A 27,059-nucleotide genomic window follows, 5' to 3' on the forward strand; every position below is an offset into this window, starting at 1 on the left:
TATATCGGTACTTCGCCGTTTGTTCTGTTTTCCAGTATATTTCGACAACTTCTTGAAACAAGGATAAATAATTAGGTATATACAGAACAGCACAAATTCTCATCAATTCGGAAAAAATATGTCTTGGTAACTCCATTTATATTCGTCAGTTTGTTTTAAGAAATGTTTAGAAGTTATTTGACGAAGAAAATTATGGGACATTTAGCACAGTCTTCGGCTATATACAACAATTAGATCTACTTATACGGTGAATTTGCAAAATGTTCGTTCTAAGATACGTAATATATTTTGTGTATCAATCTAACAGATTTTTAAAGGTGATTTATGTTACATTGCTTTTGCATTAATTTATAACGCATTATTTTTGCATTCCTGAGCTTAAAAGCATAAAGTTTGTCTTTTATATATGCATTTTTTTTTGTTCATATGGCGCTACATTTCCCTTTTATTTTTCCTTTTCCTTTAAATCCTTTCTAGTATCGAGCTATATTTCATTCTTTACAATATTACAGGCTGGGCGTCATGGCAACAGTATGCGGCATGCTCTACATTATGTGTAAGCGGGTATGAAAAACAAACGAAGGAATGCTGTGCAACAGGGGACAATAGGCTTTGCTATAACATTCCATGGGATCAACTGAAAAGCAGCATTGGGACATGCCCGAGTAATTTCTCTTTTGGTAGAAAAATAGGATGCAATATGATCAGTACTAACTGATTAGTTCAGTTCCAGTCAGTCCAGGCACTAAAACATTTCTAAGCAGTCGCTCTTTGAGCAGTGTGCCCAACACCCAGCTAAATGCTAGTATTTCGTCTTCCAGCGAAGCAGGTTTTTCATGTACCGGTGCTTTGAATTAAGCATTTTTAAGGTTCAGACAACCTATTATTAAAAAGCTAGCCTAGATAAGCCGATCATGCCTGTATCTAAAATCTCTCTCTCTCTCTCTCTCTCTCATACTCGCTCTTTTCCTCTGGTCAAATTTGCCCGCATCTGTACTAGTAGAGGATGAATTTTGCGCCCTTAAATGACTGCTTTCATGTGTATATGACGTATGTAAAACATTCAATTTCACCTAAACGACAGAGTTCAGAATATGCTCAAGTTTATTGCTGTAAATGAAGACAATTCCTGAATTTCATAAAATGTCCAGACACTATGTTAAGGGCTGTGGACATGCATTTTCCATTCGATTATTTTTTTTTCCGTATGCAATTTCTGCAATTCTCCAGTTGTAAGTTATAGCATGATTATAGACTGCCAGAAAAGCATACAATGGCTTATTCAATTATGACCAAGATAATAAAAATTTAATTTGGTTCCATCGTTTGGAATCCTCTGACCTTATCGTTGTTTTGTCTAGGAGATATCCCTGTTCTAAGGTGTGGGATATATTACATATTTGTAAACTCAAATGTCTGGAATGTCAAAATTAAGACACTTGTTTATAGGATATGTAACTGAAGGCAAACTTAGATTAATAGTCATGATGGCCAATACCTTAGCTCCTTTTACATCATATTGTTAAAAATAACATAGCAATAATGACAGAGTAACCCAAATGAAAGGACCTACTTACTTAAGAGAGTGTGAAAAGGAGATAAATGGCCAAAGTCTCCCATTACTAACGACATAATTTTCGCATCTAATTAATATTTCAGATGACGGTCAATGGGGAACGTGGGAGACTTGGTCAGCATGTACCGTCACGTGCGGACATGGAGTCCAGCAAAGAGCACGCTCGTGTGTGTTTGACGAAAATAGACCACATGGTCAAGACTGTCCCGCAGGAGGCGGAATGGAGAAACGGTCTTGTGCGAAGCAAGACTGCCCGGGTATTTACATCTTAAACTGAAATATGTAGCTAGAGAGAAATTCACTGTGTACAAAATGGTAGGGACATGGACTCTATTGTGCTTGCGGTAACCATTTAATACGAAAATCACTGATTTAAAAGAATACTAGATGGTTAAAGTTCTCAATATTTTGAAATTTTATCATAAGTAATTTAATCTTGAATATATAAAATTTTGGAAAAAAGCATTCGAGCCGTTTTTCCGTTAATTAAACGAGTGAGCGGTTTTTGCAAAAAAAATAAAAAAATAAATAAATAAATAAATAAATAAAAAAAGGTAAAAACTGTCTAGCAATGTAAACCTTTGTATAATACATAATAAGATGTAAGTTCATTGATGTAAATTAAATATGGCTCTTTCTATTACTGAATCAGCTTGTTACAATTACGGCTTCAGTATCCTAGCAGTTACGAATGAGTCTTAGTACTTTTCACTGCGTTTATTTTATCAGCTTTTAAACATTGGTTTTTGGAGACAATTCAAACTTCATAGTAAATGAAATTTATACCATTTAATGTTTAACTGGAGTACTATATTTTTCAATTTGGATTTTTTGGAAGGTTGCTTAGGGGAGGGAGTGTGGGGGGTGGGAGTGGGCAGCGTAGGCAGCGATGCTTTCAATTCGGACCTTATCAACATCTTAACTTGCGCCTTGTAACCAGTCATATTATAAGTGAGACCTGATCTGAATTTGGAAGAATATTTTCGCGAACATTATCAGATTTTAGTACATCATTCCAATATGTACCGTAAAGAGGACTGTTTCCTGTGTGTGCTGCACATATTATTTACTATTATTTACAACTATTTACTTTCATCTCAGTGGATGCTAAATGGACAGTATGGTCGGCTTTTGGTCCGTGCAGCGCCACGTGTGGAGGGGGCTTCCGCGTGAAATCACGCACATGCACATATCATCCTACAGCACCAATGGGCAGAAACTGCACGGGCAGCCGGGAATTTTCAGAAGAATGTAATCCGCAGCCGTGTCCAGGTATTCCTGTTTTGAAAGATCAGAAGAATAAATCTCTTGAAAACTGTTATGAGGTATAGATTTAAATCTCTTCATGCTTACGCATGTGAGTGGGCCAAGAATTATAATTCTGACTTTTATCTTTTCAGATGATCATTTGAACATTACAGTCAAACCTGTCTATAATGACCGCTCTCGGGAGAGCCAAAATGTGGTCTTTATTGGGAGGACGTCTTTATTTACATGTTGAAATACACAGTAAATGTTAAAAGGGGAAACAAAACATGTGAAATTTAGAACCAGGTGGTCCCTGTCTAGAGTTGGTCTGTAACAAAGGTTTGTCTGCATATGAACTGTAGCCTTAAATCTTTGTGTTTCATATAATATCATATCATATCATATTACAGGAAGATCATATCACATATAGCATTTTTCAATGAACTTTTAAAACCATAGGTGTTGTTCTCGTTACTTTATTTCGTAAAGTTATATAACTGGAGTGCTTTCAAACCAAAGGCCAGAATACGTCAATAACAAGCATTCTACTTAAAATAAAGAGTCTCTTCTGTGAGCAAGTAAATAGTACAATGTTCTATTTTAAGAACTTATATTGAAAAAATCGGTCATTTCTTAAAATGCCCTTCCCCTGAACAGAACAAAATTGAAGTGGGAAAATTGAAGTGGGAAAAATCGTCTTTTGTTTTTGTAAAACTATTTATATATTTGTGTGTTCTAAGATATGATCACCCTGTAATATAATATGATATGATGTGATGTTTAGCATTGTGGTGTGCAAATATGATGTGATATAACATGTTATTAGATGTGAAGTAATATGATACGATACGATATGATTTTAATCTAGTGGACGGAGCACTGACACACTGGTCGAAGTGGACATACTGTTCGACCACGTGTAACGGCGGTACCAGGTTCAGAACCAGACGATGTATTTTCCCGAACAATGTTCCTCATGGTGCTGACTGTATAGGTGCACTTCAAGATCAGGAACCCTGCAACGAGTCCCCATGCCCAAGTAAGATCATTGTTGAGAAACATTTTTCTATTCGTATTCTCTATAGATATCACTCATACAATCAATGTAAATACAATACATTACATTGACATATTTTGTTAATTATAATTTCATGCATCATTAGTTGCAATCTGTCGAATGGTGAAACTATATGGTTTTGAAAATTGAAATTGGTATGTAGTCGTATGTATATGGTTTTTTTTGTGATTTCATAACTTGAAGATATGTAACGGATTTCAGTGTAAAATCTGAAAAGTTTCATTTCATCAGGCTATAGAATTCATACAAAATACAACATATTTTCAACTTTTTTTTTCAAACAAAGATTTTTATATTGTCAGTTTTAAATACCTGATATATTCAAACATATCTGAAAGTTTCACAAACGCAGAATTTTAGGTATAATTGTGCACAGTTATTATCTCTTGCCCTTCAATATTTTCTTTACCTGCAAAAATTCCTTTTTTTATCACCCACTACATATGTTTTTAACATTCATGAACAGTACTATATGACGTAAAATGTCGCACTCACTATTACTTTGATCGTTACATGGAAGGTCGCCATGTATCTGATCGCACTACAGAGGAGTTAGAACTATTTTAAAAGTTAGGACTATTTTAAGACTAGCTGTTAATAAGTATTTAACTTATATTTCTGTCAATACATAAGATTTTTCGAGACAAAAATTCTTGAATATTTGTCAAATGAAAACATTTTTTCTATTACATGGCTCTTATTTATATTCATATTTGTACTTTTAGTATGTTTGTAGGATAATAGCTCAAGCATCAATGACATTTGTTGAACATATGTCCTCCAGTAAATACATATTCTTGTGTGCTAGTATATGTAAGAGGGTCGGAGGGACGTATGAAATTTTATAATATTGTCAGCGCCCTTGTAAAGCGAAAATGTGGCACTCCTTTTACTTGGTTAATAGTCCATGTATCGATAGACTACTGGTGAGTTGGTCAATATTAAAATTAATTTTGTCTGCAACTTTTACACATAAAAGTTTGCAAAACACGTTAAGAAAAAACATGTAACAGTTTGCTGTTATCAAATGTTATTTTTTCTTTTTTTGCAATTAAACAGTATTTTGATATATGTGTTTACGCATTTAGTTGTATCGGTCAGTGCAAAGTAAGAAGAAAAAAAACACTAAAAAAACATTTTCGTCCCTACTATCATAATTTAGAAAATACGAATGTTAAGTTGCACATATGATATTTCAGTTGACGGAGTCTGGGCTGACTGGGGTGCCTGGCACATTTGTACAGTCTCATGTGGCGGGGGCACGCAGGAGCGTGCCAGAGTTTGCTCATTTAAGAAGGGATCGCCTCATGGTGCAAACTGCACTGGAGATACCCACGAGAGCCAGTCATGCGAAACACAGATTTGTCCAGGTAGGTACCAGTAATCCATCGAGTATTCAGAATGCAAAGTAATATAACTGGAGTGCTTTCCAACCAAAGGCCAGAATACGTCAATAACAAGCATTCTACTTAAACTAAAAAAGAGTCTCTTCTTTAAGCAAGTAAATTGTACAATGTTCTATTTTAAGATCTTACATTGAAAAAATCGGTCATTCCTTAAAATACATACCCTTCCTCTGAACAGAACAAAATTGAAGTGCAAAAAATCTTCTTCTTTTGTTTTTTTAAGAACTATTTATATATTTGTGTATACTAAGATATGATCTTCTTGTAATATGATATGATATGATATGATATGATATGATATGATGTTAAGTGTAGTGGTGTGCAAATAGATATTTAGTGTTGTGGTGTGCAAATATGATGTAATATAACATGTTATTTGATATGAAATGATATGATATGAAATGATATGATATTAAATGATATGATATGATATGATATGATATGATTCAGTGGATGGAGTACTGACAGACTGGTCGAAGTGGACATACTGCTCGACCACGTGTAACGATGGTACCAGGTTCAGAACCAGACGATGTACATTCCCGAACAATGTTCCTCATGGTGCTGACTGTATAGGTGCACTTCAAGATCAGGAACCCTGCAACGAGTCCCCATGCCCAAGTAAGATCATTGTTGAGAAACTTTTTTCTATTCGTATCCTCTATAGATATCACTCATACAATCAATGTAAATACAGTACATTACACTGACATATTTTGTTAACTATAATTTCATGCATCATTAGTTGCAATCTGTCGAATGGTGAAACTATATGGTTTTGACATTGAAATTGATATTTAGTCCTATGTATATAGTTTTTGTTGTGATTGTATAACTTGCAGATATGTAACGGAAATTAGTGTAAAATCTGAAAAGTTTCAATTTCATCAAGCTTTAGAATTCATACTAAATACTACATATTTTCAAACAAAGGTTTTTATTTTATCAGTATTTAATTTAGATATCAGATATATCCAAATATGTCTGAAAGTTTCACAAACGCAGCATTTTAGGTATTATTGTGCACAGTTAATATCTTTTGCCATTCAATATTTTCCTTACCTGCAAAAATTCCTTTTTTTGTCACCCACTACATATGTTTGTAACATTCATTTACAGTACTATATGACGTAAAATGTCGCACTCACTATTACTTTGATCGTTACATGGAAGGTCGCCATGTATCTGATCGCACTACAGAGGAGTTAGGACTATTTTAAGACTAGATGTTAATAAACATTTAACTTATATTTCTGTCAATACATAAGATTTTTCGAGACAAAAATTCTTGAATATTTGTCAGATGAAAACATTTTTTCTATTACTTGGCTCTTATTTATATTCATATTCGTACTTTTAATATGTTTGTAGGAAAATAGCTCAAGCATTAATGACATTTGTTAAACATATGTCCTCCTGTAAATACATGTTCTTGTGTATATGTAAGAGGGTCGGAGGGACGTATGCAATTTTGAAATATTGTCAGCGCCCTTGTAAAGCAGAAAAAAATGCTAGGCTTCTTTTCATAATTAAGTTGTACCGAGAGACTACTGGTACGTCGTCAATATAATCAACATATATTTTCGTCTGCAACTTTTACACCAAGGAAGTCGCAAAACACGTCCAGAAAAACATGTAACTGTTTGCTGTTATCAAATGTTTTTTGTTTTTGTTTTTTTTTATTGTTTTGCAATAAAACAGCATTTGATATATGTGTTTACGCATTAACAACCAGTTTTAATTTAAGAAATAATTTATAGCAAAACAGTGCTTTACCACTATTTATACACGATGGGCGGGTTATACGTCGGGCGAAATAATTTCATGAGGCCGACGTATAACCGCTCGAGTAGAGATAAAACACTGTTTCGATTCTTATATGTTCTTTATTGAAAAAAAAAATATATCAAATATAATGAAACTGTTTCTTTGCACAAGCATAGCGCCAATAGTAGGTTTTTATTTATACACGCCAGGACCGGAAATGGTAATAAGTCTTGCGGCAGAGTTCAGTTCTGGCGAAAATTATTGCAAATTATTCAGCAAAGCAAATATCTAACTCAGTATGTGTTTACATTAATCAACACATCTGTGCAATGCGACATTTCGTTAAAAACATGCTATTAAATAAAATTTTTCATGAAATTTGAAAAGCTATTAATATTTTCTTGATGCATGCATGGCGCTAAATATCACGTAGATGTGACGTCAACATAATATCGTTGTAATGATTAAAGCATTGTTAGTCATATTATAATTAACATTCTAACACGGCTCGATTTGATGTCCAGTTAAACAAAGAAGGAAATCAAGCACTGTTTATTCTGCGATAAACAACGGTTGACGCGCGGACCGGTAAGAGAGCTTTATGACGTCAATTATGACGTCAAATTGCCGCATGCCGTTCGGTACATTACTCTTTAGGTAAATGTAGTCCAGCATAATATTAATTAAAATATGTCAATGAGCATGTCAGAATGAAAACAATCAAGGCCTTCTTGTGATTTTTCGACTACAGTAATTAACCACGGTCCACCGTTCAGATGCTTCAGTATTTAACCACTCGGGCTAACGCCCTCGTGGTTCAATTCCTACGCATCCGAACTCTGAACCGTGGTAAACTAGACGATAAACCACTCGAAGGCCTTGATTATTTGTTAATTAAAATGCATCTGCATAATAACATATGTTTTTATTTAGTGTCTGGGAATATACCAACAAATATCACAAGTAAACATATGTATTATGTAAGTTTCTATGGGAGTCTATGTCGACTCTAAAAACATTAGCATGTACAAGATTGCAATACAATATTCGGTATTGTCAAATAATTCTTAAAAAAATCTGAAGTAAGTATTCAAGTGCAGTAAACGAAAACTCGTTGAGGGTTATATAGCACAACAAATAACTGAAGATTTGACATAATCTAATGTAACGTATGTACCAATAAGCTTCATCTGGCAAAAGGATGCTCTTTAAAACATTTTTCATAAAGAATAATTCAAAGTCATTCACTTTAGAAATGCTTTTTCACTAAGCACTGAAACTTTGTGCGCATAGCGCAAATACAAAATTTCTGTCAATCTTAAATGTCATAAAGTAACAAAGTATTTTAATGTGAATATTTTAGAACTTTAAAATGTTTTAATAACACGGATGCAGTTAATTTTGCAGTCGGAACTAAGCTGCAATGTATACTTCAAAATCAAATCAAATGAATTTATTTGTTGTTGTTTTTTTTTTCTGCCGTGTTAAACTACTCCTTTATGCAATCAACGTTTGTTAGCTTGTGGGAGAGACATTTTGTTTATCAAAATATTGTGTGCAGTGACTTGACCTTATCTTTTATCTTTTGTATTAAGAACTGAAAAATATAAAAAGAAATTAAGAACAACAACGGTGTGGTACATTGTTACCGTAGAAGCATGCTAAAATAAAGAAACCGTGACCATTTTCTATTACAATGCTTCAGAGATGTGTGTTAAAGTTTTTATAGTATATGCAGACAAACGGAATATACAATTATCAAAGATCATCTGTTATACTGTACAGGATGTATATATTAATGATTACCGAAGTGTCAATGAGCTAAGATCGATGTGTATTAATATATGTACATAATACAATAGTCATTAATTATGGTTGCTGATTTCTGCCATTCCATGTTTTCGTGTTGGCGGGGCGCAAACACGAATACATGACAGCACGAAAACACGACAAATTTTGCATGAAAACACGACGTTTAGAGGTCGCCTCGCCAACACGAAAACTCGAGAAATTAGGTATTTCTCGAGTTTTCATGCAATTGTGTTTCCGTCCTGCCAACACGAGAACACGGCAAATACTTTATTTGTTGAGTTGTCGTGTTTATGCCCGCCTACACTAAAACACGACAAATACATTATTTGTCAAGTTTTCGTGTTTTCATCCCGTCGGCACGAAAACAGGAAAACTCGAAAACATGACATATATTTTGTTTGTCGAGTTTTCGTGTTTTCGCTTTGCCATGTTCCGTTAGACATGCGTACAACAATCACTGAACAGAACACAACATAACTGCATGCTAGAAAATTTAAGCTGGAGAATAAAAATTGACTTTTGTTGTATGCATATTTTTACCGAATACGATTTTGTAACATAAAAAGATATCGAAAGACGAAGGTCGTATATCAGAATGATATTTTCTCACAATTTAGACCCATAAATGCACCAGAGGTCACCGTTGCATTCCTATGTTTCAAAAATGTCCGTTGGAATACTATCTGAGTCCCTGAATAGGAGGGCATGACCCACTCACGTACCTCAAATTTTTGAACGAAAAATGCAGCAGGGACCACCATTTCATTCCTGTACAGTATTTTAAAATTGAAAACGGAGAGACCCTGTGATTCCACTGTCAGGAGGGGGTTAGCCCCCGTACCTCAAAATTTGGACTAAAAAATGCAACAGAGGCCACCGTTTTATTAATATATTTCAAACATTTCCAGGCGAACACGCCCTGACCTACCATACATGAGGGGTTACCTTCTTCCGTACCTAACCCAACTCGGCTCGCTGATGCCGCCTTCATTCTTTGACTGTTGCCGCTCACCGCAGCCAAATTAAATATTTCTGAAACCGGTGTAACGGTCAGTTTTTCCCCGAGGAAAAAGCTGACTAGTCAGTTTCCTCCCCGGGGGAAAGAACGGACTAGTCAGTTTTTCCCCAGAGAAGAAACTGACTGGTCAGTTCTTCCCCCCGGCCCCTGTCAATCCCCCCCCCCCCCCCTCTCAATTGGAACTGTTTACTTTTGATCATTCTTATGGAGAAAAAATTTAACTAGTCAATTCTTTCCCCCCACACGTCAATTTTCCTGACTAGTCAGTTATTTCCCCTGTTAGTGAATTAGAACTGGTTATTCTTGACTTGCCTGCTTTTTATTTCCGATAGTCGGGTTTCATCTAAATTTCATATAAAATAAGAAATATGTTTCATATTTTGTGTAAATTAGAGAAATATTTTAAATGAACTTATTTTAATTTCTGTTATATCTTTTAAATTGATTTCTTCTAAGGTAAGGAAATTACTGCTGGTCAGTTCTTTTCCCACCTACCCAGCACTTGACCAGTAAGGTGGGGGAAGTAAATTGACCGGTCAGTTCTTTTCCCCCTAGCTAGTACTTGACCTGTAGGGCAGGGAGAAGAAATAGACCAGTCAGTTCTCACCCCCCCCCCACTAACAGCCAGTACTTGTGACCTGTCGGGTGGGGAAATGAAATTGATCAGACAGTTCTTTCCCCCATACCCAGTACTTACTCTCTTAGGTGCGGGAAGAAATTGACCGTTCAGCTCTTTCCTCCCTAGCCAGGACTTGATCTGCCAGGTGAGGAGAAGAAATTGACCGGTCAGTTCTTTCCCCCTATCATATACTTGACCTGTCAGGTGGTGGAAGAAACTGACCGATCAGTCCTTTCCCACTAGCCAGTACATGCTCTGTTAGGTGGGGGAAGATATTGACTGGTAAGTTCTCCCCACCCCCGCCCCTCGCCAGTACTTGACCTGCAAGGTGGGGAGAAGAAATTGACCGGTCAGTTCTTTCCCCCTAGCATATACTTGACCTGTCAGATAAGGGAAGAAATTGACCGGTCAGTTCTTTCCCCATAGCATATACTTGACTTGTCAGGTGCGGGAAGAAATTGACCGTTCAGCTCTTTCCTCCCTAGCCAGGACTTGATCTGCCAGGTGAGGAGAAGAAATTGACCGGTCAGTTCTTTCCCCCTATCATATACTTGACCTGTCAGGTGGTGGAAGAAACTGACCGATCAGTCCTTTCCCACTAGCCAGTACATGCTCTGTTAGGTGGGGGAAGATATTGACTGGTAAGTTCTCCCCACCCCCGCCCCTCGCCAGTATTTGACCTGCAAGGTGGGGAGGAGAAATTGACCGGTCAGTTCTTTCCCCCTAGCATATACTTGACCTGTCAGATAAGGGAAGAAATTGACCGGTCAGTTCTTTCCCCATAGCATATACTTGACCTGTCAGGTGGGGGAAGAAAGTGACCAGTCAGTTCTTTCCCACCTAGCATATACTTGACCTTTCAGGTGGGGGAAGAAAGTGCCCGGTTAGTTCTTTCTCCCCTAGCCAGTACTTGACCTGTCAGGTGGGGGAATAAACTGACAAGTCAGTTCTTTACCCCCAGCATATACTTGACCTGTCAGGTGGGGGAAGAAAGTGACCGGTTAGTTCCTACCCCCACCCCCCTCTAGTATATACTTGACCTGTCAGGTGGGGGAAGAAAGTGACCGGTCAGTTCTTTCCCCCTAGCATTTATTATTATTATTATTACTATTTACCAGATTTTTATAGCGCCCTTTTCATCTAAAAATAAACGTTCAAAAGCGCTGTACAAACTACATATCACAGAAGAATGATATGGACACACAATACAACACAAAAATATATCAATAATAAAATGTATTTAGCCTGAATCAGGTTTATCTACATTGAAATTGTACTAGATATTTTAAAGAACAAAACAACAGTAAATAATTTCCATTGCAAAGGCATATGACAGCTTGTTTTCCAGTGCAAAGTTAGTTTCAATAGACCTTGAAGAAAAAGTGTGTTTTTAATGATCTTTTGAAAACATCCAAGCTTTTAGTGTCCCTAACGGTAGCCGGGGGAGCATTCCATAACTTCGGTGCAGATGATGAAAAACTACAATCACCGTACCTCACAGTTTTGCTTTTTGGAACAACTAGTTGTTTTGAGTTATTCTTGGATCTCAAATTTCTTGCTGGCTGATAGAGTTCTAGCAAGTCTTTAACATAGATCGGTGATTGGTCATGCAATGTTTTGTATGTGTGAACTAAAATTTTAAAGTCCACTCTGTGAGTTACTGGTATCCAATGTAGTTATTTTAATACCGGTGTAATGTGATCACATCGCGATATTCTCGTTATGATTCGAGCTGCAGTGTTCTGAAGATTCTGGAGTCTATTCAGCAAGGCCTTCGGAGACACCATACAAGCGCGCATTGCAATAATCAAGGCGTGAAGTGACGAGTGAATTTACTAGCGATTTTGTAGAATCCGTATTTAGATATTTTCTGATGTGGCCTATTTGACGTAGCTGTCCGTATCCTGGTCTACAAACTGAGTTAATATGTTTTTCCAGGCTCATTTTGGAGTCTAGAAAAGCACCAAGATTCCTTACACGTTTAGATGGTTTAATGTTCTCTTCTCCAATTTTTACAGAAACAGGATTCAATATGTTTTTCGTTTCTTTGAGAGGTAAATACAATCTCTTGTAGTTTTATCGGCATTGCTTTTCAACATGTTGATGTTCATCCAAGATACAACTTCTACGAGACAGTTTTCAACACAGCGTAAAGCTTCCTTCTGAGAGACCGGATTTGTTGGTTTGAAAGATAAATAAAGCTGCCTATCGTCGGCGTAAAAATGGTGATTTAGTCCATGTTTTTTTGCATATTGTACCAACTGGTTTAGTGTACATTGTGAAAAATTTTTGGCCCGAGAACGGACCCCTGTGGGACACTGTATGTCATTTGCACTGGTTTTGACGAATGGTCACAGTTTGGTAGCGGTCGCTTAGATATGATGTTATCCATTTCAGTGGTTTCCCTGCGATACCAAAGTGGTCGTGGAGGCGACCCAATAGTGTCTTGTGGTCGATGGTATCGGAAACAGCTGATAGGTCAAGCATTACTAACATTGTTACATCATTTTGGTCAAGGGAGTTGAGAATGTCATTTTGAACCTTCAGTAATGCTGTCTCAGCGGAGTAAAATTTTCTGTATGCAGACTGGTGTTTTCTTCGTGGAGACCGTTCAAAGACAAGTGGGTTTCCAAACGAGCATCGACTACCTTTTCAAGTATTTTAGACACGTACGGTAAATTAGAGACAGGTCTATAGTTCTTCAGAACATTTGCATCTAGAGTTGACTTTTTGATGAGTGGTCTGATCAACAAACTTTTGAAGGATTTCGGTACATATGCTTTCTCCAAAGAATAATTGATCATTTTAGTGAGAGATGGTAGCAGTTCTTCTAAGCATTCTTTCAAAAGCCATGTCGGAAGTGGATCTAGCTCACATGATTTACTTGCAGATTTTGAAATAACTTTTTTCACTTCATCCTGTGAGACTGGAGTAAATTCAACAAGTTTATCTATTTGCGTGTTCGAAATTTCCTCGGTGGTAACCGCACTGATTTGTAATTTTGTTTCTGACCTAATTTTATTTCTTATTCCATCAATTTTATTGATGAAGAAATCGCTGAAATTTTGCGCTAGTTCTTTGGAAGAGGAAGATGTTGGCAGCACGGCCTCATCGTGTCTACCAAGAAGATTCTTTGTCACTTTGAATAAAGTTTTCTGATCGCGTCCGCATGACTCTTTTCAGAATAGAAATTAACACGTGTTTCTTTCAGCAATTTATTCACAGAAGCACAGTGATTTCTGTATATCCCATGATCTACTGTCAAATTTGTTTTTCTCCATTTGCGTTCAAGTTTTCGTTTCAAATGTTTGGCTTCGTGTAATTCCTCATTATACCATGGACATGTCGGTCTAAGCACTATTGTTTTATTAAGCCAAGGCGCGTGCTGGTCAACGAGTGGTATCAAACTGTTGTTTAATGATTCCACGTGCTCGTCAACATCAGAAATCAATGTGTTCGTGTAAAGAATCTCCAAAGATTTTATTTCGTTTTTAAATGATTCAAGGTCGATGGATTTCAATTTTCGGAAAGCCACAGTTTTCCTTATTGGAGCTGGTTGTTCTGCTTGAATATGAAATATCACAGCAAAATGGTCACGTGATATCTTTACATCAGAATCAGATAGTCCTGGGTCAGTAACTTCTATATTTGATACAATATTTTCAGTGTCCCTTGTGATAAGAACATCCAACGTATGCCCTGCAACATGCGTTGGTCCTCGAACATGTTGTTCCATACCAAATTTTTCTAGACAGCTGTTGAACTTGGAATCGTCACGATCCGTATGTATGTCTAGATGAAAGTTTAAGTCGCCAACAATAACTACTGGCTTGTCAATGGCTGCATATTTTGAAAGAAACAGGGGCCATTCGTGTTGAAGGAATTCATCAGTACTGAAACCGTTCTTTTGTGACGGTGGTGGTCTGTATACGACTGAAAGTCGCAAGGAGTTCTTCTTTGTAGCAATGTTACAATCAATGTGCTCAAATGTTGAGAAGTGTCCATCACCGGTAGATGTCAGCATTTGAAATTCGATATTGGACTTATAAACAATAGCAATTCCGCCTCCGCGCATTTTCCCGGGATGAGGGACTTGCTTCATGCAATACCCATCTGGGACAAGCTCACTACTGCATGTTTTTTCCATGGTATTGTCAAGCCATGTCTCTGTGATGACAACAACGTCGAAACCGTTTGAAAGGATAAAATCTAAGAGGGGTATTGTTTTGTTTTTTACAGATCTTGTGTTTATAGAACAAACTTTAAGTGTTTTCTGACATTTTGTTATGTTTAGAGATTCACATTTTATCTTTGTAATATTAATCATATTATATTTATTGATATTCCTATTTGAGAAGCGTCTTGTTTGAATCACAGCGGAAATTTCTTGTGGTAAAATTTGCAAATTATTTTCATTCACTCCTTGATTATTATCCCATGTCCTTCTCACACGATTTTGACCACCTCTTTTTCCTCTTTCGTATTTCTGAATGCGTAATTACTTGGTTTGTTCTATGGTAATAGGATTAGGCCGACTACCCTGGGCAGTCACTGATTTTCCAATATTGTATAAAGTTGATCTTTCATATTTAATCCGCATTAATACGTGTTCACTCATCATTGCTGTAGGTAAAATGCACATGTATAAAATGTCACAATATATACAACTTTTGCTTTTAAAAAATCAAATTTCTCAAAAAGCACACAATTAATCCAAGAAGTAAACACAAAAACACAATCCCAGCTATTTTCTGCTCACAACTGCAAAACTTCAATATTTTACATAAAGCAGAAACATTTGAAAACAGTCAAAACTTAGGAGCTCAGAAATATGCAGCCTACACCAGGAGCAATGCCATAACGATTTACTTGACCTGTCAGGTAGGGGAAGAAATTGACTGGTCAGTTCTTTCCACACTAGCCAGTACTTGAACTGTCAGATGGGGGAAGAAACTACCCGGTCAGTTCTCTCCCCCCCCCCCCCCCCCCAGCAAGTACTTGACCAGTCGGGTGAGAAATTAATTTGATCAATCTGTTATTTCATCCCTAGCAAGTATTTGACATATCAGCAAGGGGAAAAAATGTTCTTTCCCCCTAGCCAGTAATTGCTCTGTCAGGTGGGGGAAGAAATTGACCAGTCAGTTCTTCCGCCCCCCTCCCCTGGCCAATACTTGACCTGTCAGGTTGGGAGAAGAAATTGACCAGTCAGTTATTAACCTCCTTGCCAGTACTTCACCTGTCAGGTGGGGAAAAGAAATTGACCAGTCAGTTCTTTCCTCCCTAGCCAGCACTTGCTCTGTTAGGTGGGGTGGGGGAGGGGTAGAAATTGACCGGTCAGTTTTTCCCCCTAGCCAGTACATGACCTGTGAGGTGGGGGAAGAAATTGACCGGTCAGTTTTTTCTCCTCTAGCCAGAACTTGACCAGTCAGGTGGGGGAAGAAATTACCCAGTCAGTTCTTTCCCCCCTAGCCAGTACTTGACCTGTTAGGCGGGGAAATGAATTTGAGCCAGTAGGGGGTGTCCGGGTAAATTCTGTCATCTGCGTAATTTGTACAGTTTTAAAGTCAAAATTATAATTATATGTTCTCACATCTGATAAGGCTATTTTATGTCTCTTTTGTGAAATTGATATGTCTCCGTTAAAATACAATCAAGTCAGCAAACATCTTAAAATCGGATATAACATAACAACTGAAGTAATGACGTAGTACTCATTCTTTCTGCGAACAACAAAGATATCTTTGAAGGCCGGAATGTTTCGAAGAGGAACCAATTCATGTATCAGATATAATATAATAGTATTGTTTTTAAAATGGAAGATAAATATGTTAAAAACTCAATAATATTATTGTTTTCCCCCAAAATCAAAGGATTGTCTAAAATAAGACAAAAGTGTAACTGTCCGGGTTAAAACACATGTTTTCTTATAGTATGAAAAATTCGAACATGCAATTTTAAGGGACAGTGCAGACTCCTTTTACTATGCTGTTTTCGATTTTGACCAAAACAGTTACAGGCAAACCTGTTTTAAAGACCACTTCTGAACAGAGACCACCTGGCTCTAAAGACCGCATATTTTGCTTCCCGTTTTAACAATTTCAGTGTATTTGAACCTATGAATATAGTACGCCTCCCAATAAAGAATCTCCCGAGAGTGGTCTTTATAGACAGGTTTGACTGCATATAATGATGAATATCTATATTTTTCAGATGTTTTAATTTTACTTTTTAAAAACATTTTAGGGTCCGAATTATTCCTACGTACATGTATTTAATTATGTCCGAATTATTCCTACAATGTTTCCAAATTTCCTAACTCGTCCGAGTTAAGCCGACTGAGGGCAGGGCTGCCTTACTGCTTGGGTTTGTTAAGCAGCGAATCAAAATTACCTTCACAGCAACTTGTCAAACTCAAACTGTTAAAAATCGTCCGAATTTACCAGTACGCCCCCGACTTGCTCTGTTAGGTGGGGAAGTCAGTTCTTTCCCCCCTAGCATATACTTGACCTATCCGGTGGGGAAAGAAATTGACCAGTCAGTTTGTCCTATGGGGAGGGGAAAGAAATTTACCAGTCAGTTCTTTCACCCCTAGCCAGTACTTGACCTGTCAGGTGTTGGAAGAAATTTGTCAGTCAGTCCCCCCACCCCGCTAGCAAGTACCCGACGTGTTGGGTAGGGAGAAGAAATTGACTAGTCAATTCTTCTCCCCACACATAGGCAGTACTTGACATATCAGGAGGGGGAAGAAATTGGCTGGTCAGTTCTTTCTCCCCTAACCAGTACGAGACTTGTCAGGTTGGGGAAGAAGTTGGCTAGCGGGAAAGTACTGACTGGTCAATTTCTTCCCCAACTGACGGGTCAAGTACTGGCTCGTGGGAAAAGAACTGACCAGTCAATTTCTCTCCCCCCACTCCTGATAGGTCAAGTATATGCTAGTGGGGAAAGAACTGACTGGTCAAGTATATGCTAGAGGGAAAAGAATTGACTGCAATGGTATATTTCTTCCCCATCCCGATAGGTCAAGTATATGCAAGGGGGAAAGAACTGACCGGCCAATTTTTTCCCCCATCTAACAGAGCAAGTACTGGCTATGGGGGAAAGAAGTGACTGGTCGATTTCTTCCCCCACATGACAGGTCAAGTAAAGGCTAGGGGGGAAAGAAATGACCAGTCAATTTCTTCTCCCCCACCAGACAGGTCAAGACCTAGCTAGGGGGAAAAGAACTGACGAGTCAATATTTCCCCCCTACCTAACAGCAAGTACTGGCTAGAGGGGAAAGGACTGACTGGTCAATTTATTTCCCCACCTGTTAGGTCAAGTATATGCTAGGGGGAAAGAAGTGACCGGTCACTTTCTTACCCTAACTGACTGGTCAAGTATATGCTGGGGGGGAAGAACTGACTGGTCAATGTCTTCCCCAACCTGATAGGTCAAGTATATGCAAGGAGGAAATAACTGACCAGTTAGAAACTGACTGGGGGGGGGGGGGGGGGTGAACTGGGCTGTAAACACCGGGTCTGTTATACATACACTTTGTATTTTCAACCGATAACTGACATCGGACATATTATTCTATTGTTTTATCTCAGATCTCCTAATGCAATGCAGCTTCAGTGAATATCAATAAATTCTGAATTGACGGTGCATTCGAATAAGAAAAGTGCTTCTAAAACCCTTTGTCACTGGTTTCAGAATAAATTTACGTTTTATAAGAGATGCCTGAAAATTATTTTTCGTGTTTTCGTGTTGTCGTGTCGGCAGGGCGAAAACACGACAACACGAAAACTCCACAAAAACTTGTTTAATTTTCGTATTTCGCCCCGCCAACACGAAAACACGAAAACTCGACAGGTACTTATTTGAAAACATGAAAACTAGACAGATAAGGTCGTGTTTTCGTGTCATCGGGGCGAAAACGACAAAATAAATGGTGCGAACACGACATATTTATACCCACCAACACGAAAGCTCGACAGATAAATTTGTCGTGTCGGCGCCATCTAAATGTCGAGTTTTCGCATAAAATGTTTCGTGTTTTCGCCCCGCCGACACAAAAACTCGACAGATCAGGTTTATGTCGAGTTTTCGTGTTGTCGTGTTTTCATCCTGCCAATACGACAACACGATATGACAGAAATGAGCCACCATAATTAATTCGTGTCTATAATAAATGAAGGTGACCTATTTGATAGCGGTTCATTGTTTATTGAAAAGTTTACAACCTAATATATAACTACCATGTAATTACTGAAGTAAGTATTTTACCAGAAAAGATAGTAATACTAGTATGGCGAGTTTGTTTTGGAAGGTTTAACAAGTTTTAAATTAATAGAAAATATCTATATTTCAAATTTTAAAGTTGTCATTTGGCTGATATATTACATGTATGTGTTTATTCTGATCCTTTTATTTACTGAGTAAATAACTTAAACAAAGTAAGATTTAAAATGATGGATAAAAAATGTATACCAAGGCAGATACACAAAGACTGCATTGGTTGTTTAAGAAATAATAAGTTCCTAAGTGTGGTTTATCGTAGATTCTAATACGACTAGCAAATAACCTACAGGCATGTAGAGTAATGCGTGCAATGACCTCATCCGATCAAGGTGCGTAGCAAGGTCGTAAACAGTTTTTACCATTTTTTCTAACACTGTTGATACTAGTATGTCGTGTTAGAATCAAAATAACAAGTTCATAAACAAGGGCGGTTCCAGGAGAGAGGCGCACCCGGCGCGCCCTCCCACTGAAAATCGCCGGAGCATAGGTAATTTGTCTTTTGTTCTGGGTAACAAAAAGTGCAAAATATGCATGTTTTCTCGCACTCTACGCTCGCATAGGTATTTGTCTTTTGTTCTAGGTGAAAAAAGTGCAAAATATGCATTTCTTTCTTGCTCGCTACGCTCGCATACGTATTTATCTTTGGTTTTAGGTGAAAAATATAAATTATGCATTTTTTTCTCACTCGCTATGCTCGCATAGGTAATTTGTCTTTTGTTCTAGGTAAAAAATATAAAATATGCATTTTTTACTCGCTCGGTACCTTCGCATAGGTAATATGTCTTCTGTTTTAGGTAAAAAATATAAAATATGCATTTTTTCGCTCGCTACAGTCGCACAATAAAAATCCAACAAAGTTTGCATGAACTCCTATAATGCTCTTTACCATTTCTGTGTTCATAGTTCTTGGTAACCCCTCCCCATAAAATCCTAGCTAAGAAATTCCATTGTGAGATACTTATGCAAGAATAAGTCTGAAAAGTCATAAACATGAAATACAATTAGCATGTTATTTTGGTTGTCACAAATCCTTTCCTTTTCAAAATACCAAATAAAGTAAATCAGAACGCCCAGAATGCACCAGAATGCACCAGATGGATCCATTGTATCCATTGTTTTTAAAATTTTCCGAGGGGGTATGCCACCAGAACCCCCTAGTTGACCCCCCCCCCCACACACACACACACACCCACACATCAAACCCTGGATCTGCCCTTGCTAAATGTGAGTTTTTCGTTCTTATGTGTGGTGCTGAGAGAAAAAATATTAAAAAGTGTGCGGTTTTCGGCCCGAGGTCATGTTATCAGAACTATTTTTTTCTATATTTCCCCCACACAAGTATTGACCTTAGTTTTGTGTTGAATTATAGACTGGCCAATGGCACAAAGTACGGACCTGTATATAAGAAGTCATATAATAAACCGGGATACTGAATGAAAATATTTCATTGCAGTTGACGGTGTTTGGCTAGCATGGTCACCTTGGACCGCATGCACAGTCACGTGCGGAGGAGGTGTAGAGAACCGCCATCGTAAATGCCACTTCCAAAGTAACTTGCCGCACGGCCAGGATTGTACAGGAACAGCTGTTCAACAACAGTCTTGTGGTACCAGTTTGTGCCCAGGTTGGCAAACTTTAAACAATGTTTATTTATATAATTGGCAATCACTGAGACTATTTTGAAATGGATTAATGATCTGCATAGATAAGAACAGAACAGAAAGTTTATTAAGTCTTATGCATATACAGCACATCGACATAAACCAATATAAATATAAATAATAGCATGATCATGACAATAATGGCAACAATAGTAATATGACAGTCACAGAATGACAATCAAACTGATGAGAATGTTTAAAAAGTACAAATTTAAAATGATCACTTGCATAAAAACGTTTTACACCATCATGTCGCATTCAATATATTTTGTCTTTGCTTGAAAGCTTTCATCAAATATACAGAAATTTTATGCAGCAATAGTTTACTATCAATTTTCAACATGTATACCAATTTAGCTATACTTGGTCTAACTCTATAATATCTTGGTACTTGAATAATACGTAACTCTTTAAATGCTTCACATTCCAACACAAAGTGATACTCGTCTTCGACTACTCTTTTATTACAAAGTTCACGTACTCCATTTTGTCTTTCTATGCCTCTATGTCGACCATATTCAATATTAAGCCAATAAGGTGACGTTCTCAGCTTTGTTAAAATGTGCCGATGTTTCTTATTTTCAGTTGTTAACAAATATTGAGACATTACATAGGTTTCTTTCAACTCTTTAAATAACATTAAGCTAGGACTATTGTTAACACTAATCCGCCATTCAGAAATGTAAGTGTCTATCAGTCTACTTTTGAACACCGGTATAAATTGTTTAACATCTACCCTACCGAGGACGGAAATAACCATATTTCACCAAATCCTGAAAGGTTTAACATATTTTTGACTTCATAAAGCCAGTTATTATCCCCATTCTCACAGCACTCAAGCATATATTGCTATATACATTTTGTAAAATACAATTGGTCTTATTATTAACAAGTTTAAACCAGTATTTTAATATTCTGATTTTCCAGTTTATATAAAGGGGTGTTCTACCTGTCTCACCATAGATCGCTAGATTACTGGTAGACATTTTCACATTTAATATCCGTTTTATAAATTTCCTATGGACTCTTTCAATCTTATCGGCAGTTGAAAAGCCCCATATTTCTGACGAATAACATAATATTGAAGAAACATATGAATCAAATAAATTTAAGTGAATATTAATTGGTATATCCATGTCTTTGGTCAATGTGTAAATAGAGTTCATGGCTTTTAAAGCTTTTCCCGCTAAAGTGTCAATGCCACGCCTGAAAGATCCGCCACTGCTAACAACAAATCCTAAGTAGTTGAACTGTTCAACCACATCAATTTCTACATCCGAGTACGTCCAGTGTTCGTTTTGCGCCAATCTTCCACCTGTTCTAAATACAACAATTTTTGTCTTATCAATGTTTACAGTAAATTTCCATTTTATACAATATTCTGCCAATAAATCCAAGTGGGACTGACGACCCTCGGGCGTGTCACTTAATAAAATACAATCGTCAGCGAACAGTATGAGATATATGGATATCTGGTCTAGATTTATACCGGAAAATAAATTAGCCTGTAACGCTATTTCAGGGTCGTTGATGAAAAGAGAACATAATATGGGAGAAGTTATCTCTCTTTGAAAATGGCCCATTTCACAACTGAAAAAAGTCTGACAACGTATTGAAATGTTTAATTCATGCTTTTACTTCGGTATACATAGCTCTCACAACATTCAATATTTTCCCGTTAATTCCTTCTTTAATAAGCTTGTACCACAAACCATTCCTGTAGATTTTGTCGTAGGCCTTTTGGTAGTCTATAAAAGCTGCATACAACTTGTCTCTCATGTTTATTTTCATATTTATCAGTAACTGAAGGACAAAAATGGCATCTGTCGTGCTATGATCTGCCCTATACCCGAACTGTGCATTTGTGAGTCTATCACTTCCTATGCAACATTGTTGAATTCTTTCATTCAAAATTGAAGTAAAAATTTTCCCAAAACAACTTGTAAGTGTAATACCGCGATAATTATTGGTATCATTACATGCATAATGGCGGTTTCTTTAATATTGGCACTATTACCCGCTGTGTCCATTGTTTGGGAAATTCGCCTGCATCAAGAATGGAATTAAAATGTTTTTCTCAAGAACTGACTAATATATCCGCTGTTTCGAGAAAGTATTCATTTGTGCATGAATCTATGCCTGCACTTTTATTCCGTTTCAAATCTGAGCAGGCTTTTCGGATTTCCTCTTGTGTAATAGGCCTGTCAATTTCGTGTAGAATATTTTCATTGTTTGGCCGATTTTCATCAAAATGTTTCAGAAATTCTTCCACATCGTCGTCAATGTCATTATTTTGCATGGCAAGAGTCTTGAAATGCGTATAAAATTCTTCCGTACTAATCGCTTCACTCGAATTCTAATTTTTCGGTTTGAACATTTTCCAAAATTCACGTGTTTTTTTTCCTGCGCATCTCATTCATTTCTCTTCCTCGTTTTAAGATAAGGATACATTGATGTATTATCAGATGGCATTAGATGATTTCTATATCTATGGAAGGAAACTAGCATTAAAATCATGCAAACACTTTTTGCGACAGCCATGTTTCAAACATGTTGGATTGTCGACATGTACATATATCTAAATATAACGATCATTTGTCTTAATAATTTTAAAAATATCATCATGAACTAACTCTTGCTCTATTAATTTTGCTTTTAAATGTAGGAAACAGTCTTGAGGGGAAATTGAGATTGTAAATTATTAGTCTAAAACACCCACTCTAAAACGCAAAAATTGAAATTGATATAAAACAGAAAATTGTATCTGATAAAGCTTAAACTTGTTATTTGTAATAGCGGTATGTCTATTTCTACAAATATGTTGAAGTCGATATCAACTTCAATTTAAAACAATTCTTTCTCATGAAATAACAGCAAAACAAGCAACAAGACACAGAAAGAAGAAAGTAAGAAAAAACAAACAACGCACATAATAAACAATTTGTTGAATCCCTTGTTAATCATTTTAGTATTCATGTGCGTTTTTCAGTGTTGCCTCAGTGTTGCCGAATCAGACAGCATTTACATTTAAAAAATAATGGCCATAACTCTCTTATTTCTTTAAGAAACATATAGTGCGATGACTTATTTTCATAGTTAAATCATTTCCTATCTGATGGTAACTGTTTCGATTTAAAATGAAACAAAAGATGTTTTTGAAAAATCGTGGTGTTGTGAGAAAAATATGAAAATGTGTGCGGTTTTCGACAGGATTGCACATGCATGAATGCAAGAAAACATTACTTATGTTATAGTTGCAAATCAACGAATGTGTTTGAATTATTCTCTTCTTCTGTCTGAATACAATACGTAAGGGTATATTCATTTTTAGCGAACTGCCAGTGATAGATAGTATACACCTACTGAATGTCTTACTGATCCATAGTCAAAACTATTGTCCGAGGTCAGACATGGAATCAGAAGTTTTTTCTATTTATGTTCTTCAATTAGTATTGACTTTTGCCCGGCGAAAGTTTGTGTTGAATAGTAGCCGGTCAATAGCACATACTAAGGACCTGCAATTTATGTATGGAGTCAAGTAATAAACCGACATACTGAATGAATATATTTTATTGCAGTTGACGGTGTTTGGGTAACATGGTCACCTTGGACCGCATGCACAGTCACGTGTGGAGGAGGTTTAAAGAAGCGCCATCGTAATTGCCAATTCCCGCCTCGCGTTCCGCAAGGCGATTATTGTACAGGAACAGCAGCAGAACAACAGTCTTGCAATACGAATACGTGCCCAGGTTCGCAAAATTTAAGCAATATTTATTTGCATAACTGGTAAATTCTAAAAGCTATTTTGAAAAGCTTTGATACTTTGCGTATGTCAGGATGCATAAATATGTCATCAGATGGCAAGGGATGAGAGATGATTTCTATATTTTTAGAAGAAAACATGCATAAATATTATGCTAACACTTTTTGCAGCAGTCTTGCTTCACAGACTTGTCAAATTGTACATATATCTCGCGATCACTTGTCTTAAAACTATTATCATGAACTAACTCTAGCTGTATCAACTTCGCTGTAAAGTGTAGGAATATGTCTTGAGATTGACTAGAGTTTGAATATTACCTGTCACATTTAAGGCTGGCGGCAATAAAGAAAATAATGTATCATTCAAAATTTGATCAATTAAGGCAGTATATACGCCACAATGATACGTGTAACTCTAAATAACGGTTCTGGTTGATAGGTATGCACGGAACAAAATTTCAAAAGTTGGCGAGTCCGAATCTCGGATGAGGCGTATGTTCCGTGTTATGATTGTATAAAAATATAACGTTTAATGCCATTTTGGCATCAACCTTCGATTCATATCGGGAAGAAATATTGCTCAGGTTAACTGGTCGATAAATATTGTGGCAATATTGTTGAAAACGCTATTTAACGTTATAAAAGACATAATCTAAAACCAAAACATATGAAAATGCCATAACACTATGGTGGATAATTTATTCCGTTGCGTGTGTTCGCTCTTTCCGGGTGAGGATACGAAGAAATGAAAACACAAAAGCACAAAACTCTGCTAATTTATTGTGTCGTCTTGTCCTTGCGTGTCGGGGCAAAGACACGAATACACGAAACATGAAAGGCGAAATAATGAAAGATAATAGGTAAGGGTAGATTTCTCGGAAGCCACAGAGCACCAAAAACACAGCCCCAGGGCCACGCATTTGCCAACAACAAAAAGAAGCTGTAATGGAAAAATATTTCAGACGGGTTGCTTCAAACATCCAACAAGTACATATTAATTCATGCTAAATATTGATGGAGGGGAAGGAAATGGTAAAGGGCAAAATAGGGTCGGGGGTGGAGGACTTTATAAGGGGTGACAATAATGTTATATAGGCAAAAATGTCGTGTCGGTGGTCATCAAACGTATTGTCGTTGCTCTTTATTTACCGCGTCTTCTCTCCGAGCAAACTGTGACACGAAGACACGACAAATCAACATTTTGTTTTCCTTCTATGCCCTCAGTCTTCACCCCGAACACACGAAGACACGACAGATCAACAGTTTGACGTATTTTCCAGTCCTCGTGCCTTCACCCCGAGCACAGGAATACAATATACGACAAATCATCAGCTGTTCGTCCATTCGTGTCTTCGTCTCGTCTGTAAAGTGATTTTGTGAATTGCTTAACATATTCTATTAAGCATCATATATGTGGCAATGTTTGTCATTTCAAAGAAGTATTAAGCGATTTTATCTCATCCTAGAATATACAAATGTATAAATTAATATTAAAAATATATCTTTAAAAAATCGAGATATTTTCATTTGAAGCAAACACTTTTTTAAAAAACGTATGTTTAAAGTTTTATTCATTAAGTCGTCATTTTGACGGAATGATATTTACGCAAACATATATTTTCGATGAGTTTTAATGAATAAATTTATTTATCAAGCTTCATTTATATAGTTGATGGTATTTGGCTTGCGTGGTCTAACTGGACCACGTGCTCAGCAACTTGTGGAGGAGGAACACAGCGCCGTCACCGTTATTGTCACTTTGCTCCGCATGTACCACAGGGAAATTATTGTAATGGGAAGTCTAGAGTCGTTCAGATTTGCAATAACAATACATGTCCAGGTATATATTTAATTTGGAGATGATAATAAAATTCTAAAATTCTGTTCAAGTTATCAGTGAATAAATCAACATATAAAAAACCTTTGAAAATTCCAACGAAAATGTATTTCTCAGAAGCTTTTAAGATAGTGGCAAAATACTAATTGTTGAATTTCAGGATAGGGTAAGTGCTCAACCCGGTTGTTGTTATCATGCAAAGTAATTAAGAAGAAGAGAAAACAAAATAGGAGTTAAGTTCATAAATATTTATGATAAGGTTATTGTACCTTTGCTTTTTCTATTGACTCTTTCATCTTCCAGTATGAAATATTGAAGGAAAGGTAATTCTTGCACATTTTCAAAAATAGGAGAAATACCAGTAGTTTTGTTAAAACAAAGTTAGAACTGTTCTGACCTGGTACGTGGATTTGTCTTATGATCCTTACAATCTGCTTTCAAGGTCCAGTATAATACCTTTTTGTTTTGGTTGCAGAGCTATTTAAGGAAAACAACGGTTTTGCCACATTAGTAAAATTAAAGTTAAAAACAGAATTATGGAACCTGATGTGTACACTTGCATTGCTATCTAACATGTTTGTGAGAGGTTTAAAATCATCTCTTTCAAAAATATCAAATGACATATTTTCCGAGTGCAAGAATGGAAATAATTATGTTTAAATAAAATCAGAATTATTGGATCTGGTATAAGCAATTTTCTGTCACATTTTCTAAAACCGAAAAGGAAATAATTTTGTTCAAGTTAGATGCAAAATAATAGAACAAAACATTTTTCCGTGAGAAGGTGTAATAAAGTTTTCTTTATTTTTCAGTGATCAAGCCGAGTAAGTATTTTCAATTTCCCTCGTGTGGAAAGGTGTCAAATTACTGGTGCAAGAACTGACAAAAACGTGACTTTACAAAAAATTTAATCATGATTTAAGTTAAATATTTAACACATTTTTCATTGCAATCATCCGTTATCATATTAGTATAATAATGACCGTACGCGGTTA

The 27,059-nt window shown here is 36.6% G+C and overlaps 1 protein-coding gene across 1 annotated transcript in view; it reads left to right on the forward strand.

Annotated features, from left to right (window-relative positions):
- The window catches only part of LOC123528578 (SCO-spondin-like), a 122,311-nt gene that overhangs the window by 67,729 nt on the left and 27,523 nt on the right, over positions 1-27,059 (forward strand). Inside the window, exons 26-35 of the mRNA XM_053520907.1 lie at positions 513-665; positions 1,660-1,833; positions 2,678-2,848; positions 3,693-3,863; positions 5,102-5,272; positions 5,759-5,929; positions 20,258-20,428; positions 24,044-24,214; positions 25,897-26,067; positions 26,877-26,888. Coding sequence (XP_053376882.1) covers positions 513-665; positions 1,660-1,833; positions 2,678-2,848; positions 3,693-3,863; positions 5,102-5,272; positions 5,759-5,929; positions 20,258-20,428; positions 24,044-24,214; positions 25,897-26,067; positions 26,877-26,888 — 1,536 coding nt within the window. The remainder of the gene's footprint in view (positions 1-512; positions 666-1,659; positions 1,834-2,677; positions 2,849-3,692; positions 3,864-5,101; positions 5,273-5,758; positions 5,930-20,257; positions 20,429-24,043; positions 24,215-25,896; positions 26,068-26,876; positions 26,889-27,059) is intronic.

The sequence above is a fragment of the Mercenaria mercenaria genome, chromosome 13, assembly GCF_021730395.1.
Source record: "Mercenaria mercenaria strain notata chromosome 13, MADL_Memer_1, whole genome shotgun sequence".
Classification (NCBI taxonomy): Eukaryota; Metazoa; Mollusca; class Bivalvia; order Venerida; family Veneridae; genus Mercenaria; species Mercenaria mercenaria.